The sequence below is a fragment of the Odocoileus virginianus genome, chromosome 20 (assembly GCF_023699985.2).
Source record: "Odocoileus virginianus isolate 20LAN1187 ecotype Illinois chromosome 20, Ovbor_1.2, whole genome shotgun sequence".
In the NCBI taxonomy this organism is placed as follows: Eukaryota; Metazoa; Chordata; class Mammalia; order Artiodactyla; family Cervidae; genus Odocoileus; species Odocoileus virginianus.
Genome location: NC_069693.1, coordinates 36,039,882 through 36,057,595, shown reverse-complemented (window position 1 = coordinate 36,057,595; position 17,714 = coordinate 36,039,882). Strand labels below are relative to the sequence as shown.

Below are 17,714 nucleotides of genomic sequence, written 5' to 3'. Positions count from 1 at the left end.
GGGCACCAGCTGGTCCAGGCACCCGGCAGGGAAGTGCGGCAGGAAGGAGAAGGGAAGGAAGACAGAGGCCTGGGCAAGAAGGGGGGTGGTGCCCACAGAGTTGCAAAAGCGGGACCTAATTTGGCAGTGAGCTATTTCAGGACTGTGCCCTGGGGACCTCAGACCAGAGACACTGGGGGAGGAGAGTCTGCTTGTGCAAACGCTCCTAATCCACAGCTCCTCTAGGGCTGTCAGCTGCTCCCGGGCTCACTCGGGAGTGAGGCCGTAGAGGGGCCGAGGGCCAGCACCCATGCTGGGTGATGCGCGTTCGCTGTCTGAGCCCATCAGAGCTGGTAACATGTTCCCGCTGTGTCTGGACGAGCACGTGGCACAGCAGGACTCCTCCCTGTCTGTGGCACTTGTTGTGGTAAGTATGAAACACCCCTATTTTACAGATGAGGAAACTGAGGCCAGTCTGCTCGTCTCCGCTCATTCCTGTTCACCCAGTGCCTGACACACTGCTTGTGCACAGAGGCCACAGCACGTGTGTCTCTGACAAACAAGTGAGGGGACTTCCCTGGCAGTCCAGTGGCTAAGACTTCGCCTTCCAACGCAGGGTGTGCAGGTATGATCTCTGGTTTGGGAGCCAAGACCCCACACGCCTCACGGCCAAAAAACCAAAACATAAGACAGAAGCAGTACTGTAATAAATTCAATAAGGACTTAAAAAAAATAAAAAAAACAAGTGAGACAACCAATGCAAGAGAGAGGGAGAGAGAAGCTGAAGGTGCCCAGGAGATGGAAAAGATACTTACAGCCGCGGGGATTGGCAGGGTTAATGGTGGGAATGATGTTCTCAGGTCAGGGACAGCCTTAATGCAAAGAAACAAAGCAGCGACCATTCAGGGAGCATGTGCTCTGTGCCAGGTGCCCCACTGATGCTGGGACACCTGACGGGGGTTGACCTTCCTACTCAAGAAGAACCATCTCAAGCGTTTCTGGGGGACTATCACCCAGTGCCGACTGCCTCTCTCCTCCCTGGGGTCCTGCCTCCTCTCTCCCTGGGTCTACCTCTTTTGGATTCTGTCTCGGGCCTCGCAGGACCCCGGTTCAGGAGTAGCCTTCCTCAGCTCCACTCCTGCAAAGCCAGGAAGGGGGACAGGGGCCAGGGCACGCACCTTGCTCCCCAGCCTGGAACCAGAGCCGACGGGGAATTTTGCAGGGGAAGGGACTGAGGCTGCCTCTTTGACTTGTTCAGTGGCCTCGGCACTAGCTCTTCACCCAGTTCTGAAACAATGGTCACAGCCAGGCTTCTAGTCCTGGCTCTCCCTTCATCAGACAGGGGGTGATGTGCCTGGTGACACATCCTTATTGAGAGGAAGACAAAAACAAGAGTTGTTTACTGAGCACTTACTGCGTGCCAAGCCCCATGCTTAGCCCTCAACATATATGAATTCTTCAACCAAAACAGCCCTGTGAGCAGGTCATTGTTATTATTACCTTCAGTTTTCAGATGAGGAACCTAAGGTTGTAAACCAAGTGACCACCCTGAAGTCCAAAGCTGATGACAGGCAAGGCCAAGACTCAAGGCTGTATCTCCGACTCCCAGCCCTGGCTCTGACCCCTGCTGAGCTGCCTCCCGCTGGGCACGGCCCTCTGCAGCTGCACTGGTCTGGCTCTAAATAAAGCCCTGACTGGCGCATGCCTAAGGTCCCTGCTAGCTCAGGTGGGCTGGGAAAATCGGAGTCTTCCCAGGAGATGTTCCTGCACACGGGCCTACGTCTTCCACCTGCCTTCACCCATTCTGCCATCACCCACTGCTGCAGCCCCAGCGGAAGGGTGAGAAGGGAAGGGTGAGTGGTGGGCTGGGGGCTGCACCCGGGATCCTGGCTGGCCCACTGCAGGAGAGGCCACCAGGAGAGGAGCAGCTCTGGCTCCAGCCAAACTGGCTATGTCATAATCCTGCTACACTAGCTTGAGCGTGGCTGGCCATCCACCAATACGATATGAATCAGGCACAGTGGGCAGCTCTGAAGTCAAGGAGAGTATTCAGGATGGCTACGGTGGCCTCTCCAGCATCTCTTTCTTCTGCTTCCATTTCCAGTTTCATGAGTTCCTGGGGAATTCACTCTGGTCCCAGGAACCCTTCAGGCAATCAGAGTACTGCATCCCCTTGGTCACAGACTGGCTCAGCGATGTTCAGGGATGGGCATGTGATCTCAGTGGGGCCAAGGAGAGAGGGCAACTCCCAGGATCTAAGTGTCTTCTCAGGGAAGGGTGTGCAGGGGCACACCCTCTGCTCTGCACATTCAGGGATGCTTGCAGGTTGGGGTAGGGGGGAGCGGGAGGAGGTGGTGATGTAACTGTGACAGCCGTTTTCTTGCAAGATGAGAAGTGATTTTGTGGGTCCAATGGGAAGGCCGCATGGGGGACAGAGTGTGGGGAACTGAAGAGGAGTCAGGGCAGCTCATCCGGGTGGAGCCTCGTCTGCAGCAGACCCTCTGGACTTCTTCCTTCCTGGACCAGGGGAGTGTTTTTTTGCTTTCACAAGCCAGTTTGATTGTATTTCTTATCTTTGGTGACCAAGAGTGTCCTATCTTATCCAGAGGGGGTCCTCAGCAGTGGTGCAAGATCCCGGTAGGTTGGGCGTAAATAAATAAGAGGGGAAGGAGATGAGTAAAGAGGAAGATGGGTGTGTGTGGTTATGACAAGGGCAGACAGCACTGGTTTTCCTGGGGAAGCCACCGCCACCCTGCCTGTGTGGGACTACACCCCTCCGCCCCAGGCACACAGAGCACAGGGCCTCCGAGCTGGGGAGGGACCCAGACACCACTCCACGGCCACCCTCTCACCCACACAGCTGCCTCGGCGCACCCCCTAGCCCCATTTCCACCCCTGACACCCCACAAAGAGCCAAAGTCCATCTCTGGGTCCCTTGGCTCCTCTGTAAAACACTGGGTCCCTCAGAAAAGGTGCATCATTCACAAGGGGCTCCAATGTGGGGTTTGGACTAAATTAGGTATAGACAGTCAGGGAGAGAACTCCAGGGTGAACGGTGACAGTGCTCACTCACCACAAGGCTTGAACCTATGTCCCCTACAGGACCATACAGCCAGCCCCGCACTGCATACTAACATTTTTATAGATCCTATAGACTATGTTCTGGGTAGCAAAATTATACTGCATTGCATTAAAGGTGAGTCCAAAGTATTAATTTGTTAAGCATACATTTAAAAGTGTTAGTTGCTCAGTTGTGTCCGACTCTTTGTGACCCTGCCGGCCTCCTCTGTCCATGGAATTCCCCAGGCAAGAATACTGGAATGGGTTGCCACTTCCTTCTCCAGGGGATCTTCCCGACCCAGGGATCGAACTGGGTCTCCTGCACTGCAGACAAATTCTTTACCGTCTGAGTCACTAGGGAAACCCATTTGAAATATACAATTTTGTGACCTTATTTTAAGAATTCTTCATTTTTCAACATGCCAAGAGCCTCAACACATGAGCACTGGCCAGGCAGGCCTCTCTGAGCTGTCCTCTATGTCTTCTGAGCCCGGGCGAGATCCTTGGCAGCTCGTTTGCCACCTTGAGCCCAAAAGATGTGCCCACAACACTCCCTTTCCAAATAGAAGGCTTTTGGCTTTCCTATGGGGTAACCAGCAGAAATGTAGGGGGTGGGGGTAGACTGAGGGCTGTCATGTGGGGCCCCCACATACTCAAGGGAAAGGCCACTAGTGGGGACCCCCTATCCTGATGCTCGGAAATATTCACTTGCACAGTCATAACATTTTTTCACCATTAGAACCGGGTAATTCAGGGCTTACAGGGAGAGACCGACGAGGGGAGTGTACGCTACTGTGAGAGAGAGAGAAAGAGAAAGGGAGGGAGGAGACACAAGCGCAAGACATCACTGCCTGCGGTTTTCATTTACTGTTAGTTGGAGTTGTTAGGTTTCCTTTTTTCTTGTTAAAATTCCACACCTCTTTCTACAGATGATGAACGTGCAGAGACTGGCCGAGGCCCAGGCCTGAACACCCAGTCCACTAGCCTTGCCATGGAGGCCAGGCGCAGCAGTCACCCAGCCTGCCCAGGGAAGCCGGGGTGCCAGGCTGGGTAGGTGGTGGTCTCGGGGTGGACTGCCTTGCTCTCTTTGGCAAGCCCCACCCAAGGTTCCTCTGCACGGACGTTCCGCCCAGACAGTCTGCCGCAGCTTTGCGCTGCCAGATTTACTTGCCACCAACCATCTTCTTGTCTCCAGTGCCCCTCCGGACAACATTCCAGTTTCTGATGTGGGTGCTACAGGCCGACTGTGTCCTCTCAAAATTCCTATGTAGAAACTTCATCCCCAGTGTCCTCATATTAGGAGGCGGGGCATCTGGGAGGGGATTAGGGGATGAGTGCCCTTATAAGAGACTCCAGAGATCAATCCCAGTCCTCCCGTCTCGAGAGGACACAGTGAGAAGACAGTTGTCCGTGAACTAGTAAGGGGCCCTTCCCAGACATCTCATCTGCTGCCGCCCTGACCTTGGATTTCACAGCCTCCAGAACTGTGAGAAATATGTTCCTGTTGTTTAAGCCACCCATCTATGGTATTATTGCTACATTGGCCGGAAAAGACTAAAAATGGGCAAACAAAGGCAGAAACCAGAGAAGAAGCTAAGACCACCTCTGTCCCAGCTTGGAGGACCACACATTCCCCACAGCAGCTGCCCCTCATGCCCCCATTTCTAGCCTTCAGACTGGACTTCCCACTGACTCAGCCCATCTGCTTCCACGTTCTTACAGATCCCCGTGACAGTTCACAGGCAGGGCGGCCGGAGGTGACCGGTGCCATCCCGTGGCCTTCTCTCTTGCTTCTGTGTCCTACTAGAGCTAAAAAAAAGCCACATTCTTGTTTTCCTCAGCTCCCTCCCTACTAAGCCAATGTGCGGTTTGAAGTTGGGCAACCCAGCATTCCCCTCCTGCCCTGGAGTCCCTGTGGGAGGTGTTACCTGGAGCCACAAGTGCCCAGAGGGTCCTGCGGGGTGGACCCAGGCCTGACGCTGTGAGGAGCCCCGGGGCTGCCATCTCTCATGAGTCCCTGTCTGGGAACTGACAGTGTCCCTACCGTCAAGGACACCGATGGTTGGGCGGCCTTCACTAGCAGCCAAATACAGCCTAACTTACACAATGCAACTCAGAGGAGCTCTGTGACTTGCTCAAGGGAAGGTGTTTACCATTTATATCTAAGGGTGTGACTATGGCAAACCCAAAATGGGGACCACCTCCATAATCCTTCCATAACTGTAACTGCGTCCCAGGGAACAAGGCTGGGAGCGTGTCCATGCCTGGCCTGGTGCCTACGGATCAAAGGCCTCAAGGCAGGAAGGACATGGGCTTTCTCCCAGCTGAACAGTTTTTCCAACAACTTAGTCCCCAAAGCAACTTCTTCAGAATGTCCCGGGGTGGCATATTAGGTCCAGCCTTCTACTGGAATGTTCTCTGTCTCTGGGCCTGGACCACATCTCTGACATCCACTGAGAGAACCTTGAGGCCCACTATGACCCTGCATCGACAAGGAAATATCCTTGTGTGCTCTCAACACTTGACTTATGAAGGCAGTGAAGGGCTCAGTATTTTATCAAGATTCAGAAAAATGGTTTTCTGTTTAGCCCTCAAAGCTCCCTGGAGGAGAACCCCCATCTTCTCATGAGCACCCCTTCATTAAATGCCAATCACACAAAGAAGCCCAAGCCAGATCCAGCTTTCCTGATTCTTGAGGATGGGCAGGTGACAGCAGGACAAAACCCAGGCAAAGGCAAGTCTCCTCCCATGAGTGCTCAGACCCCTGCCCTCAGCCAGGGGGCCTGCCTCACTTCTGGAATCCATCTGTAATGTCTAACCAACCTCTGAAAACTAGAGTAGTTGTCACTCTGCTTCAAGGCACATGATGCTAATAACAGCTAAGCTTTCCTGAGTACCTACTGGGTGCCGGGCTCGACTCTAAGATCTTGCACCTAGAAGTCATTTAACCCTCAAGACAACCCATTGAGGAGCATCGTCATCACCACATTTTTGATGAGAAGATAAAACACTGTCTACTTGACTTCCCTAGTGGTCCAGGGGTTGAGAATCCGCCTGCCAATGCAGGGGATGCAGGTTCGATCCCTGGTCCAGGAAGATTCCACGTGCTATGGAGCAACTAAGCCCATGTGCCACAACTACTAAAGCCCGAGCACCCTGGAGCCCATGCTCTGCAACAGGAGAAGCCACTGCAATGAAAAGCCCCCACATCACAAGCTTGCTGGAAATAGCGAACCCAGCACAGCCAATACATAAATAAAAATTAAAAACAAATCAAAAGAAAACACCACTGTCTACTGAAGCATCTATCCTTCTTGCCTATGCCCTGGTGCTAGGGATTGGGTCTTGCCCACCCCTGCAGGAACACCTACGTAGATGACTGAATGGGTGAATGTGCAGGTAGACAAGACCATCCTGGCCCTGCAGGCTCCCCTCCTTGCCTGTCCGGCTGTAGAATGCCAGGGGATGGCTGGGCTGGAGCTCCAGAATGACCGCATTCAGAGGAGAGAGTGACCATCTTCAGCTGTGGAAACCCAAGAAGAAGCTAAGGAGGAGAGGCATTAGAGGGCCATCTCAAAACCTGGCGTTTCAATCCCCCGCCTCTACCTTTCCCATCTTAAAACCTGCCGTTCCTCTGAGTTGGTCTTTTTGGAGGAGGGCCAGGAAGAGCCACTTATGCTGCCAACCTGGGCCAAGGTACTAGCAGCCAGGTGTGGCACTCCTTATGGCAGGGCTTAAAAAACAGACACCTGCCCCAAACCCAGGGCCTGGGGCCTGAGCCAGTCTTAGATGACAGGAAGCAAGCCGACCTGGCTGCACTGAATCCTGCAGAGCCGGGGAGGCTCCCTCTTTCGTTTTTGCGTTTTTGCATCTAACCCTGCCTCCCTGTGCACTGTCTGCCAGGGGTGTTGTGACTGCTGACTGAATATCTGTGGGATGACTGGCTGACCCACCAAATGAAAGACAACGAGGCCCCAGGTTGGCTGAGTGATCTGGGGCAGGCTGCTGAGATGGAAAGAGAACTGAGCAGAGATTCAGAAAACCTCAAGTTCTAGTCCTGGGCTTGCCACGTCATCCCTGGAGTAAGTCTCTTTCCTGTTGGGGCCAGGTGGGGCCCTCATCTGCAAAATGGAGCAGCAGATTTAGATGATCTTAAACGGAGGAGTTTCAAGCTCTGTAACCTGGGTGGGCAGGGTCAGAGCTGGGCCGGGGCTGGTCTGCTCAGCTGAAGAGTGGCGGTGTCCAGCGCATGGTGGTGTACATGCCGCTGCCCGGAGGAAGCCTCTTTCCAGCCTCAGGTTTGGGCCTTCATCTGTCACCTCCCCAGCCCCCCATCAGACCTGACAACGACCGCTGAGGTTTCTCCAGACCCCAGCAACTCAGGCAGATACAGACTAGAGAGCATCCTTGTTTTCGTCTGTTTCAGAATTCTCGTAGACCACAGGGTAAACAGCACTGCACTGTGGAGACTGCATCACAGCATTTCCCTTATTAAAAAGGAGACAGTGTTCAGTGCTCCACTGTGTGACTCAAATGGCAAGATTTCTCTTACTAGAGGAGATCTGATGACATTCTAGAATCTCAGTGTGAAATCTGATTCTGCCTCCCCAAAGAGTACAGTTATCTCATCTCAGGGTAGGGAGGGGGCATTCCAAAGAAGGCCCTTGGTGAACCTTCAGAGGCTGGGTAGCAATTCCAGCACCAGCACTGACTTTAGTCCTGCTTCGGGCACTGACCCCGGACTGCTGTACCTGTCAGGCACTGTCGCAGCGTTCCATGTGCATTACCTCATCTAACCTTAACACCAGATGAATGGGGGTGGTATTAGAATTATGTCCATCTTACAGACAGAAATACTGAGGAAGCTAAATAGTGTACCCAGGGCCATACAGTTGGTGGTTGAACTGGGATTAGAACGCAGTTTATCCAATACTTCTTATGTCAGGCATTGTATTAGATGGATAAGACCTACGTTCTGTGCAGGGGGAGTTTAAAATTTAGTGGGAGAAATAGGCATGTGCACAATGAAAAAATGAAAATGAGAGGGTTTTTCAACTGAATAAAGCCTCACACGAGTTCAAACCATTATTTCTTTGCTATTGTTCCATTATAATGTGCTTTACATATGCAAGTATACATTGCATATGCACATAAATTTTTTGTGTATTTCTATATACACGTGGGTGTGACCAAATTTATCACAAGGGAGTGTTTATAGACTTCCCCATCCTTTGCTTGCCCAAATGAACCTCCTAATCCTCTAACTGTCCAGTTTCCCCCAGACTTTGTTCCAGTGTCAGGGTTGAGGCCAGTTCTGCCAGATGAGGTTCTCTGCTTTTGTGATGCAGATATGGGCCCTGGGCGTGAGAAAGGAGGGAGAAGTGGGAGGGGGAAGATCCTCTCCAAAGTTTAGGACACTTTACATGACAATGAGCTGGGGTGAGTAGGGAGGGGGGAGGAAGCAGGGAGATGGAGATGCAGAGAGAGGTGGTGAGCAGGCGGAGGAAGGAGGTGGAGCAAGGGGACAGAGACCGCTGGAGACGTGAGAGGGGGAGAGGAGGAGAGAGGGAGGAAGACGGCAGGCAGGAGGCAGAGAACAAATGAGAAGCAAGAGGGGAGAAGCCTGGCAGGCTTGTGGGGGTGGGTAGAGAGAAGATGTCCGGGGCACTTGGGAAGAAAGCAGTTCAAGAAAGCAGGACTGGGACAGACAGGAGGAAGACAGGAAAGGACCTGAGAGGAGAGCAGTGGGAGCTGTCCTCTAAGTGCCTTTCTGTGTTTTTGGAGAGATGCAGAAGAACAGGGTTCTGAAGATCTGTTGCCTGGCTGTCCTGCGTCTCTTTAAATGGGACTCTGCCCAGGACCTGAGCCACGTGGATCATAGCTTCCTTAGGGTTACAAATCTATGAATATGTATTCTGTGCTGAATGACCTTGGATAAATCTCTTTGCCTCTCTGTGCCTCATTTTTTTTTCCCCACTTCTCACTCCCAACTCACCAGGCTCACTTCTCTCTCAGGGCCTGGTGGTGTCTGCTTGAAGCCTCTGCCTCTCTTCCTCCCAAGGCTCCTTCTCAGGCCTTTTCATCACAAACATCCCTTTCAGGTTCAGGGAAACCTTCCCTGGCCACCTACTGTGAAGTATCTGCCCCGCTCCACCTCACCCCCCACATCCCCCGCAGTTGATAGGTGGGGCAGGGTGGGGGAGGTGGTCCCTGCACGCAGCTCCTGGACAGCAAATCCACACCAGATCACTCCCAGAAAACACCTTCTCCTGCTGCCTGGCTCACTGTGGCCTAAGGTGAAATAAAACAGGAGGAGCCGCCCGGGGCCTGGAGGACTTCCTGGCAAGCCTGAGTGCCCTGGTGCCACCTGCCGGCAGAGGACCGGGCTCTAGCTCCTCCGTGCCCGGAGACCCTCCAGGGAGCACCCGTGCTGTTCTCGGTCTCCCTTCTCAGTGGAGCCTTTCCCAACCCTCTACTTGAGGGCTGTCTCCACCACACAAGAAACAGCCACAGAGGCCAAGGGGCCCCGCAGTATAGACCTTAACATGTCACGTTCCTAGCAATACCCAAGCAACCACCTCTCTGCTCAGGAAAATAAACTGGGAAAACAAAATCCTCCAGGAACAACAACAACGTTTTCCAAAACCAAAGGAGAAAAGCATTTCAAAGTCACGCTGACTGTTTAGGGTTATAAGCAGGGCAGGAGGTTTTGAGGAAGGAAGAGCTGCTTGAGAGGCGGGCGTGGCAGTGAACACACACACTTTTGGAAGGTCTCGCAGGCTGTGGGGGTGTGTGTGTTTGTGTAAAGTGTGTGCTATGGACACGTGAGCCTTCTGCACTGTGTCTGTCGTCTGGTTAACTGAGATTCAGGCACCAAGCTTTCTTTGGCCAAAAGGCAGACAGAGAGACCAAAGGCCCGTCCCGTGTCTGAAGACCAGACTGGGCATGTCCTGCTTTAACGCCCACAGGCGTTGACAAAAGTGAGCCAGTACTTGTGAAGTGCTTATGGCACAGCCCCTGGCCACTAGTAGGTGCTCAGTACAAGAGAGCTATTGGTGTTACTGTTGTGACCGTTATCATGAAAATGAATGAAGCCCTGTAACCTGTCTGGCTACTGGCAACCTGTCTTGGCTACATCTGATGTTCTGAGCTGCTCTTTGCTGATGGGTCTCTCTAGCTCTACTGTCCTGGAGAAGGAAATGGCAACCCACTCCAGCATTCATGCCTGGAAAATCCCATGGACAGAGGCGCCTGGCAGGCTACAGTCCATCGGGTCCTAAGAGTTGGACACGAATGAGTGACTCATACACACACCTCTCCAGCAAGGCCTGGCACGCTGTATCCTCAGTGAATTCTTAGTGCAAATAAAACTGAAGAATTCGCAGTGTCCCGTGTTCCACGGCTCTGGCTCTGTGACCAAAACCAAAGCCTGTCCCCAGGGAGAAGGGTTTCCTCGCCAAGGGACGGCGCCTGGCTTCCCCGCCCCAGGCTGGCCCTGGACACCCTCAGTCACTCAATATCCCCTCCTCTGGGTGGAGGTGATGCCTGAGCTGGGGTGACTGTCGCAGAGAATTAGGATTTTGTGCATAAAATATTGAATTTTACATTTAAAGCTATCTGTCACAGATGATTTATTACACACAGCGAAGGTGAGGATGGTTTTCCTGTGTGAGGGAGGTAATTTTTTGGCAAAGAAAGGATATATACATAGTGCACAACCAAACCACACGGTAATCGGAGCTTAATGCTCTCTACCCAGAGGTTTCAACGAGGGGCCTAGGCACTTGGCAGCCTCCACCTGCTCCCCATCTCACACTCCAGGTCATGGGGAAGGGATGGTTGAGATTCAGAGTCCCAGCAGGAGACAAAGAGCCACTCCTGGAGAGAATTTTCCAAAGCTGTTTCCCCGCGCCCCTTTTATTTGGCTTTTCCAGTACAGCTGTGTAAGGTTCAGTGAACGCAGACATTTGCAAATCAGAGTTTTTATGACTTATTCCATTCACCATCTATCAGAAGTCTGGAAACTCAACTGAAAACTGTCCCTGTTCTAGGATGTCAACTTCTTGCAGGAAGGAGAGTGCCCTTGGTCCTCAGACTCACCTCAGACGGGCAGAAAGCATAGCCCTCTGGCACAAAGGAGGAAGAGAGTGGATTTGAACGGCTGCCTCCACCACCGGCAAGGAAAGGGAAGCTCCCCTAAGGAGGGGAGATGGTGGCCAGGTGGGGCTTGTAGTGCCTAAAAAATATTTTTTTATGTTCAAGTGAGTTGCCCAAGGGCACGTACTTGGCCAATGTTGTGAGGGTCACGATTGAGGGCAGTGTAACCAACCCTTCGTCATCTACACAATAAACCCTGGAATTCTGCGTCTGTCGCCTCCGTCGGCGATGGTGCTGTGGCCGTCTGCCCGCCGCTGGAGCCCCCTGCTGGCCTGTCCTGGCCAGGTGGACGATGCTGACTGGTGACACAGCACAGTCTCGTCCTGTCCCCACGCGGCAGCCTGGCCTTATAGAGGACACGGCGGGTACCGGAGACAGGCCGTCTCCTCCCCACGCCCACGGGTGCAGCGGCCTACCTTTCTTTCCTTGTCACCGTATTCGATGCCCAGAGTGTCCATGGCCCGGACGATGGCCGCCAGCGACTGGATGGTGTTGCTGTAGACCACGGGCTTGTACTGTTTCACGTCTTCGCCAGAGAAGCCATCTTCGTGGATGATCCTAGAGAGAAACCACACACATCTGATGAGTGTGCTGGCCTCACCTGGCAACGGGCGCGTCAGATGTGTGGAGCCGTCCCCTCTCCCTTCTTCCCCCCAGTCCCCGGCCAACCTCCTGGCTTGGCTGGCTGAGGGCCTGGTCCAACCTGGATGCTGAGTTACTGAGCTGCTGTGATCATACCACAATATCTGTAGGAAAAATCTACCTGAATTACCAAAAATTAATGTGAAAGACAGAACAGTGGAAAAAAGAAATGCAGTCTCTTTATATTCTCTACATACCATGGAAACAAGATCAGTCAAGGGGTTGATAACACTTGAACACACTCAGAACACACACGGAGCACTCAATATATGCTCGTCGTGAGTATTTTTAATAATTATTTTTGGCTGCTCTAGGTCTTTGGTGCTGGGTGTGGGCTTTCTCTGGTTGCGCTGAGTGGCGGCTACTCTCTGGTTGGGGTGCGGGGTCTTCTCGCTGTGGTAGCTTCTCTTGCTGTGGGGCATGGCCTTGAGGGCGCAGGCTTAGTAGTTGTGGCACGTGGGATGCCCTGAGGCATGTGGAATCTTCCCAGGCCAGGGACTGAACCCCTGTCCCCTGTATCAGCAGGTGGATTTCTCAACCACTAAGCCACCGGGGAAGTCCTGCCAATAGTATTTTTAAGCAAAGCTCAGGGTCTTAGCTTAAATATCCACTCAGGAGCATACTGTTGAAGACCCCTGAAAGAAGCCTGCAGATGAAGAACACATTTTTCTTTCACAGGAAACTCCCACTGCTTTTAACGAAGGTAAGGTCACTCACTCCAAATGAACCACCTTCGTCTCTGACAACAGAAGAGCCAGCAGGAGGAGGGGACTATCCTCCATCCTCGGTTGGGATGTGACCACTGTGTCACCCTTATTCTGAGGCTCTGAACCTGACACGAAGGACACGGAGGTGACACTGCAGTCCCCGGAGGCCACGCGACGTCCCGTGCCCTTCTGCCCTCAGGCTCAGCTGGGGTCAAGGCTGAGGCCAGACATGCCCTGAGGCCCCTGCTCCCTGCGGATGGTGGCCGCTCAGTGAATGCCCATTGCTGACAAGGGTCCAGGGAGCAGAGAACACTAGAAAGGGGGTAAAACTGAGACTCTGCAAGAATCTGCTCATGGCTGAGGCACGGTTGAGGGAATTAAGAAAAGACAAATGGATTTTAAGACTAACACCCAACATCAGAGGCTTCCCAGGTGACACAGTGGCAAAGAATCCACCTGCCAATGCAGGAAATGCAAGAGATGTGGGTTTGATCCCTGGGTTGGGAGGATCCCCTGGAGAAGGGAATGGCAACCCACTCCATTATTTTTGCCTGGAGAATTCCATGGACAGAGGAGCCTGGTGGACTACAGCCCATGGGGCCATGAAGAGTCAGACACAACTGAGCATGCACACACACATAACACACACACACATCCAACATTACTTATCTGCCAGTAAACTGCAAACTCTCCTGTGGTCACGTTTTTCAGTCCAAGACTGAATACCACCCGTGCCGTGTACATCCACCTGTGTAATAGCTCAGACTTCCTTACTACCTCTACAGCCCTCCTCCAACCTTTCATGTCCTTCGGTGCTGGAGAACACCACTAATGAGTCTTTCCTTCTATAAACAGTTTTACTGAGATATAGTTCACAGACCATATAATCCACCTGTGGAAAGTGTGAGATTCAACATTCCTTAGTATATTCACAAGGTTGGGCAGTGATCGCTAAGTCTAATTTCAGAATGTTTTTACCCTGCCCCAAAGAAATCCTGTACCCATTAGCAGTCACTCCATCCCCTACCCCCAGCAGGAAGCAAGCACTCATCTGATCTGCCTTATGTTTTTACAAATTTGTCTACTCTGGACATTTCACATATATGCAATCAGACGAAGTGTCGTCTTTTGTGACTAGCTTCTTTCACTGGGCATGTTCATCTGTGTTCTTCCATGCTGTAGCATTCATCAGTACTCCCTTTCTTTTTATTGTCAAACTAGATTCCATATACAGACAGGCCATGTTTTACTTATGCCCATGTCAGTTGATGGATATTAATGATTTCTATTATAAAATGTGACTTAGTGCAGGGTTGTGAGTCTTTATCCTGAGTTTCTCTAAGAAGCAGATCAAAATGACCCTACTGCCTTTTCACTGTCTTTTATTGGCCCTAAATCGGCTTTGTACAAGTTTCTTGAGCATACATCCAGTCTGCATCATGGATGTGTACTACCCTGGAGGGAATCTCAAAGGGAATTGTTAGTTCCCACTGTAAACAACTAGAGATCTGGACAAAATACATGAAACAAGGGCTTTCAGACACTGGAGAATAAGCAGCGCAGGACTTGTGATCTGGGACGGAAAGGAAGCGAGCGTGGCGAGTCCTCTGAGGGATGAGTCCTATGATCGCCTTGGCTTTCTGCCCGGAGGCATTCACCAGACCTCAGCGCCGGGAGGGAGGACCCGCGCACAGCACAGCCGCCTTCCTGAGCGCATGGGGTAAAGAGAAAAGTTCTGGAAGGCGGAGGTGCAGAGTACCTGAGAGGAAAGAGGAGAGGAGAGAGAAACATCGAGACAGAGAGCTCCACATATCTGAAGGAGGTCTTCTTGAGCCTCTGGCTGAATCGAGTGAGACTCTACAGACTGGAGAAGAAACATGCGTCAGGCAGCTTCTAAGGTAGACCTGTCCCAAAGCTCACCCAAGGCTGGGCGTGGTGCAAGTTCCCACTGGTCAGAATGGAAAGTCAAACACCGAGGGCATTTGGCAGAGACCCCAGAAGGCTCTCTCCATGGTAATAAAGGCTACTTTTGGACCTGCCCTGACAAAACTTAAAAATGAGCCTCAAAAAAACCCCAAAAAAACCCAAATTGACCCACAAGTAAATAACTGCGTGACAGAATAAAATCTAACACTCTTTAAATGAGGACAGTGAAATCCAGACACTTAACAATCTAATATTCATAGTATCCAGCATCCAATAAAAACATTTCTGGATATGCAAAGGAGGAGGAAAGTGTGATCCATAACCAGAAGGCAAATCAGTCAACAGAAGCAAACTCAGAAGTGTCAGAGATGATGGCATCAACAAATGAGACTTCAAAAACAGCTATCTAAAATATTCTCAAGAAACTAAAGGAAAACATGAACATAATGGGTAGAGAAATGGAAGATATAAAAAAGAACAAAATGGAGTATCTAGCGATGAAAATACAGTATCTGAAATAAAAATTTCACTGAAGGGGACTAATAGCAGATGAGATACCCCAAAGAATAGTGAACTTGAAGACACAGCAATAGAAACCATCTACACTGAAACAGAGGAAAATGGCTGAAAAATGTATTGTGACATACATATGATAACATGTAGAAGAAAAATTTATGCAATGACAGCACAAAGGATGGGAGGGGTAAAATGGAAATATATTGCTGAACAATTCTTATATTATACAAGAAGTAGCGCAATATTGCTTCTCTCGTGGCTTAGCAGTAAACAATCTGTATGCCAATGTATGTCAATGCAGGAGGCACAGGTTTAGTCCCTGGGTCGAAAAGATCTCTTGGAGAAGGAAATGGCAACCCATTCCAGTGTTCTTGCCTGGGAAATCCCATGAACAGAGAGGCCTGGCAGGTTACACACAGTCCATGGGGTCACAAAGAGTCGGACATGACTTAGTGACTAAGCAACAACAGCAAAGCATAATATTACTTGAAAGTAAAGCCTGGTAAGATACATACTATAAACTCTAGAACCATCACTAAAAAGCCTCCATGGCCTGACTCTCCTCAGAGGGTGGGAACTCTGGGTGCCCTGAGAGATGCAGTCTGGATTTGCTGGTTCCCATGACACACTCTCGCAAGAAGCCAGCGCCATGAGTTTCTCATGCTTGGTTTTGGACCAGCCAGCCTTGCTACTCTCCTGGGAATGCTCTCTAGACCCTTCCACTAGGGTTTTTTCACACCTGTTAGTATTAACAGGTTAGTGTTATTATAAAGGTTAGTATTAACCTTTATACCACCTGACAAGGTAGGGAGGGTAGACTTTTATTCTATCCATCTGTATTGAGACTGAGTAAGACTGAGTAACTAGCCTAACGGCTGTCAGCAAAAACAGTAAGAGCCAAATGCCGGAACAGAACCCGGGTCCCTAAGTACATGGTCTTTTTTGCCACACCTCAAGCCTCGGGGTGGACTAGACCAAATACTGCCTGGAAGGCCTCACAGGTGTCTGGGTGGCCCCAAATAAGAAAGCTTCATTTGGGGCTTACAAAAATGATGCAGTTTGGGCAAAAACTGCTCAAATCATGATTACTGGTTGCATAACTTGTTCACGCTGGCTTATATTAACTTAAAATTGGGCTTCTTGCTTCAGGGTAGAATTTTATACCTTCCGTTCCCTCTGACTCAACCCTAGAAAAGCTGCACCATGCATAACAACACCGAAAGTAATATTCATAATGCTACTATTCAGAGAAAAACGCAGCACTTTTTTAATGTAAGTCCTTCAGCATCTCTTTCATGCCACATTCTTCTCCCCCAACTCTGCCTCAGCATTGATTTGAATCATTTATCCTTAAAAGTATCACTTAAGACCCCTTTATTTTCTATTTCCCATTTCATTCCAGGGAGAAGAGTACAGCAGTGGTCAGATCTGAGGAGTTAGAAAAATGTGGGTGACGCCAACTCCATCACTCATGAGCTGTGTGTTCCTAGGAAAGGATTTAACTCCTCAGACTTTGGTTTCCTCAACTGCAAGAAGTCACTGTGAGACATAAATGTAAAGTGCCTATTGTATAGCAGAACTTCCCTCATAGCTCAGTTGGTAAAGAATCTGCCTGCAATGCAGGAGACCCCAGTTTGGTTCCTGGTTCAGGAAAATCCCCTGGAGAAGGGATAGCCTACCCATTCCAGTATTCTTGGGTTCCCTTGTGGCTTAGCAGGTAAAGAATCTGCCTGCAAGATGGGAGACCTGGGTTTGATCCCTGAGTTGGGAAGATCCTCTGGAGAAGGGAAAGGCTACCCACTCCAGTATTCTGGTCTGGAGAATTCCATGGACTATACAGTTGATGGGGTCTCAAAGAGTTGGACATGACTGAGCAAGTTTCACTTCACTTCACTGCATAGTAAGTATATAATATATGGTGGGCTTCTCTGGTGGCTCAGCAGTAAAGAATCCACCTGCCAATGCAGGAGATGCAGGTTTGATCCCTGGTTTGAGAAGATCCCCTGGAGAAGGAAATGGCAACGCACTCTAGCATCCTTGCCTGGGAAATCCCATGGACAGAGGGGCCTGGTGGGCTATAATGGGGTCACAAAGAGTCGGGCCCAGCTTAGCAACAACAAACAACAACAACAATATATAGTAGCTATTAGTAACAATACCTTCATTCTAAAGTCAAAATCCCTTAAAGAGAATATCCTTCACTGGTGGTATAAGAGAAGCAGAACCATAACAGCCACTAATGTTTAAGGGTTTACTCTCTGTACTAAGTGCTTTGCATGTACTATCACATCTAATCTTCAAAACAATCCTAGGAGATAATTTTTATCTCCCCTCAACAGACAAAGGAAACAAAGGCTCAGAGAGGTTAACCCAGTTACCCGAGGTCACACAGCTGGTAAGGGTGACAGTGGCATTTGAGGCTGTGCTTGTGCCTACCAAGTGGATGCTGAGATGCAGGACTGCTTCTTCTGCTAGGATTCCTATATCCACTTTCCCTGAGAACCCAGAGATTTCACACACCAAGTTAGCATCAAAACACCTTCTATATCAGTCCAAGGAGTGTTGGGCAAGGAAGGGAGGAAAGGAGGCATAGGGGTTGGAGAGGTAGCCTGGGGGAGGCGGGTTTCTTGTGGCAGCCCAAGTCTAGCCCTGGAAGAGATGAGGATGGGATTTGGAAAGCATGAATGAGGCTGCATGGGGCACCTTAGGAACGGCCAGTGTACAGTC

The 17,714-nt window shown here is 50.7% G+C and overlaps 1 protein-coding gene and 1 long non-coding RNA gene across 6 annotated transcripts in view; one reads left to right on the top strand and one right to left on the bottom strand.

Moving 5' to 3' along the window:
- GNAO1 (G protein subunit alpha o1) overlaps positions 1-17,714 on the bottom strand; it is a 176,704-nt gene that overhangs the window by 67,940 nt on the left and 91,050 nt on the right. For all 4 annotated transcript variants that reach the window (XM_020892758.2, XM_020892759.2, XM_070451283.1 and 1 more), the window contains exon 3: positions 11,613-11,754. In XM_020892758.2, the coding sequence (XP_020748417.1) occupies positions 11,613-11,754 (142 nt within the window). The remainder of the gene's footprint in view (positions 1-11,612; positions 11,755-17,714) is intronic.
- On the top strand, positions 187-8,124 carry LOC139029914 (uncharacterized). Of its 2 annotated transcripts, none has more exons than XR_011482213.1 (2): positions 187-604; positions 3,969-8,124. It is a non-coding gene; the product is annotated as an uncharacterized lncRNA (long non-coding RNA). The 2 variants fall into 2 exon arrangements; XR_011482214.1 differs by having other exon boundaries at positions 1,486-8,124.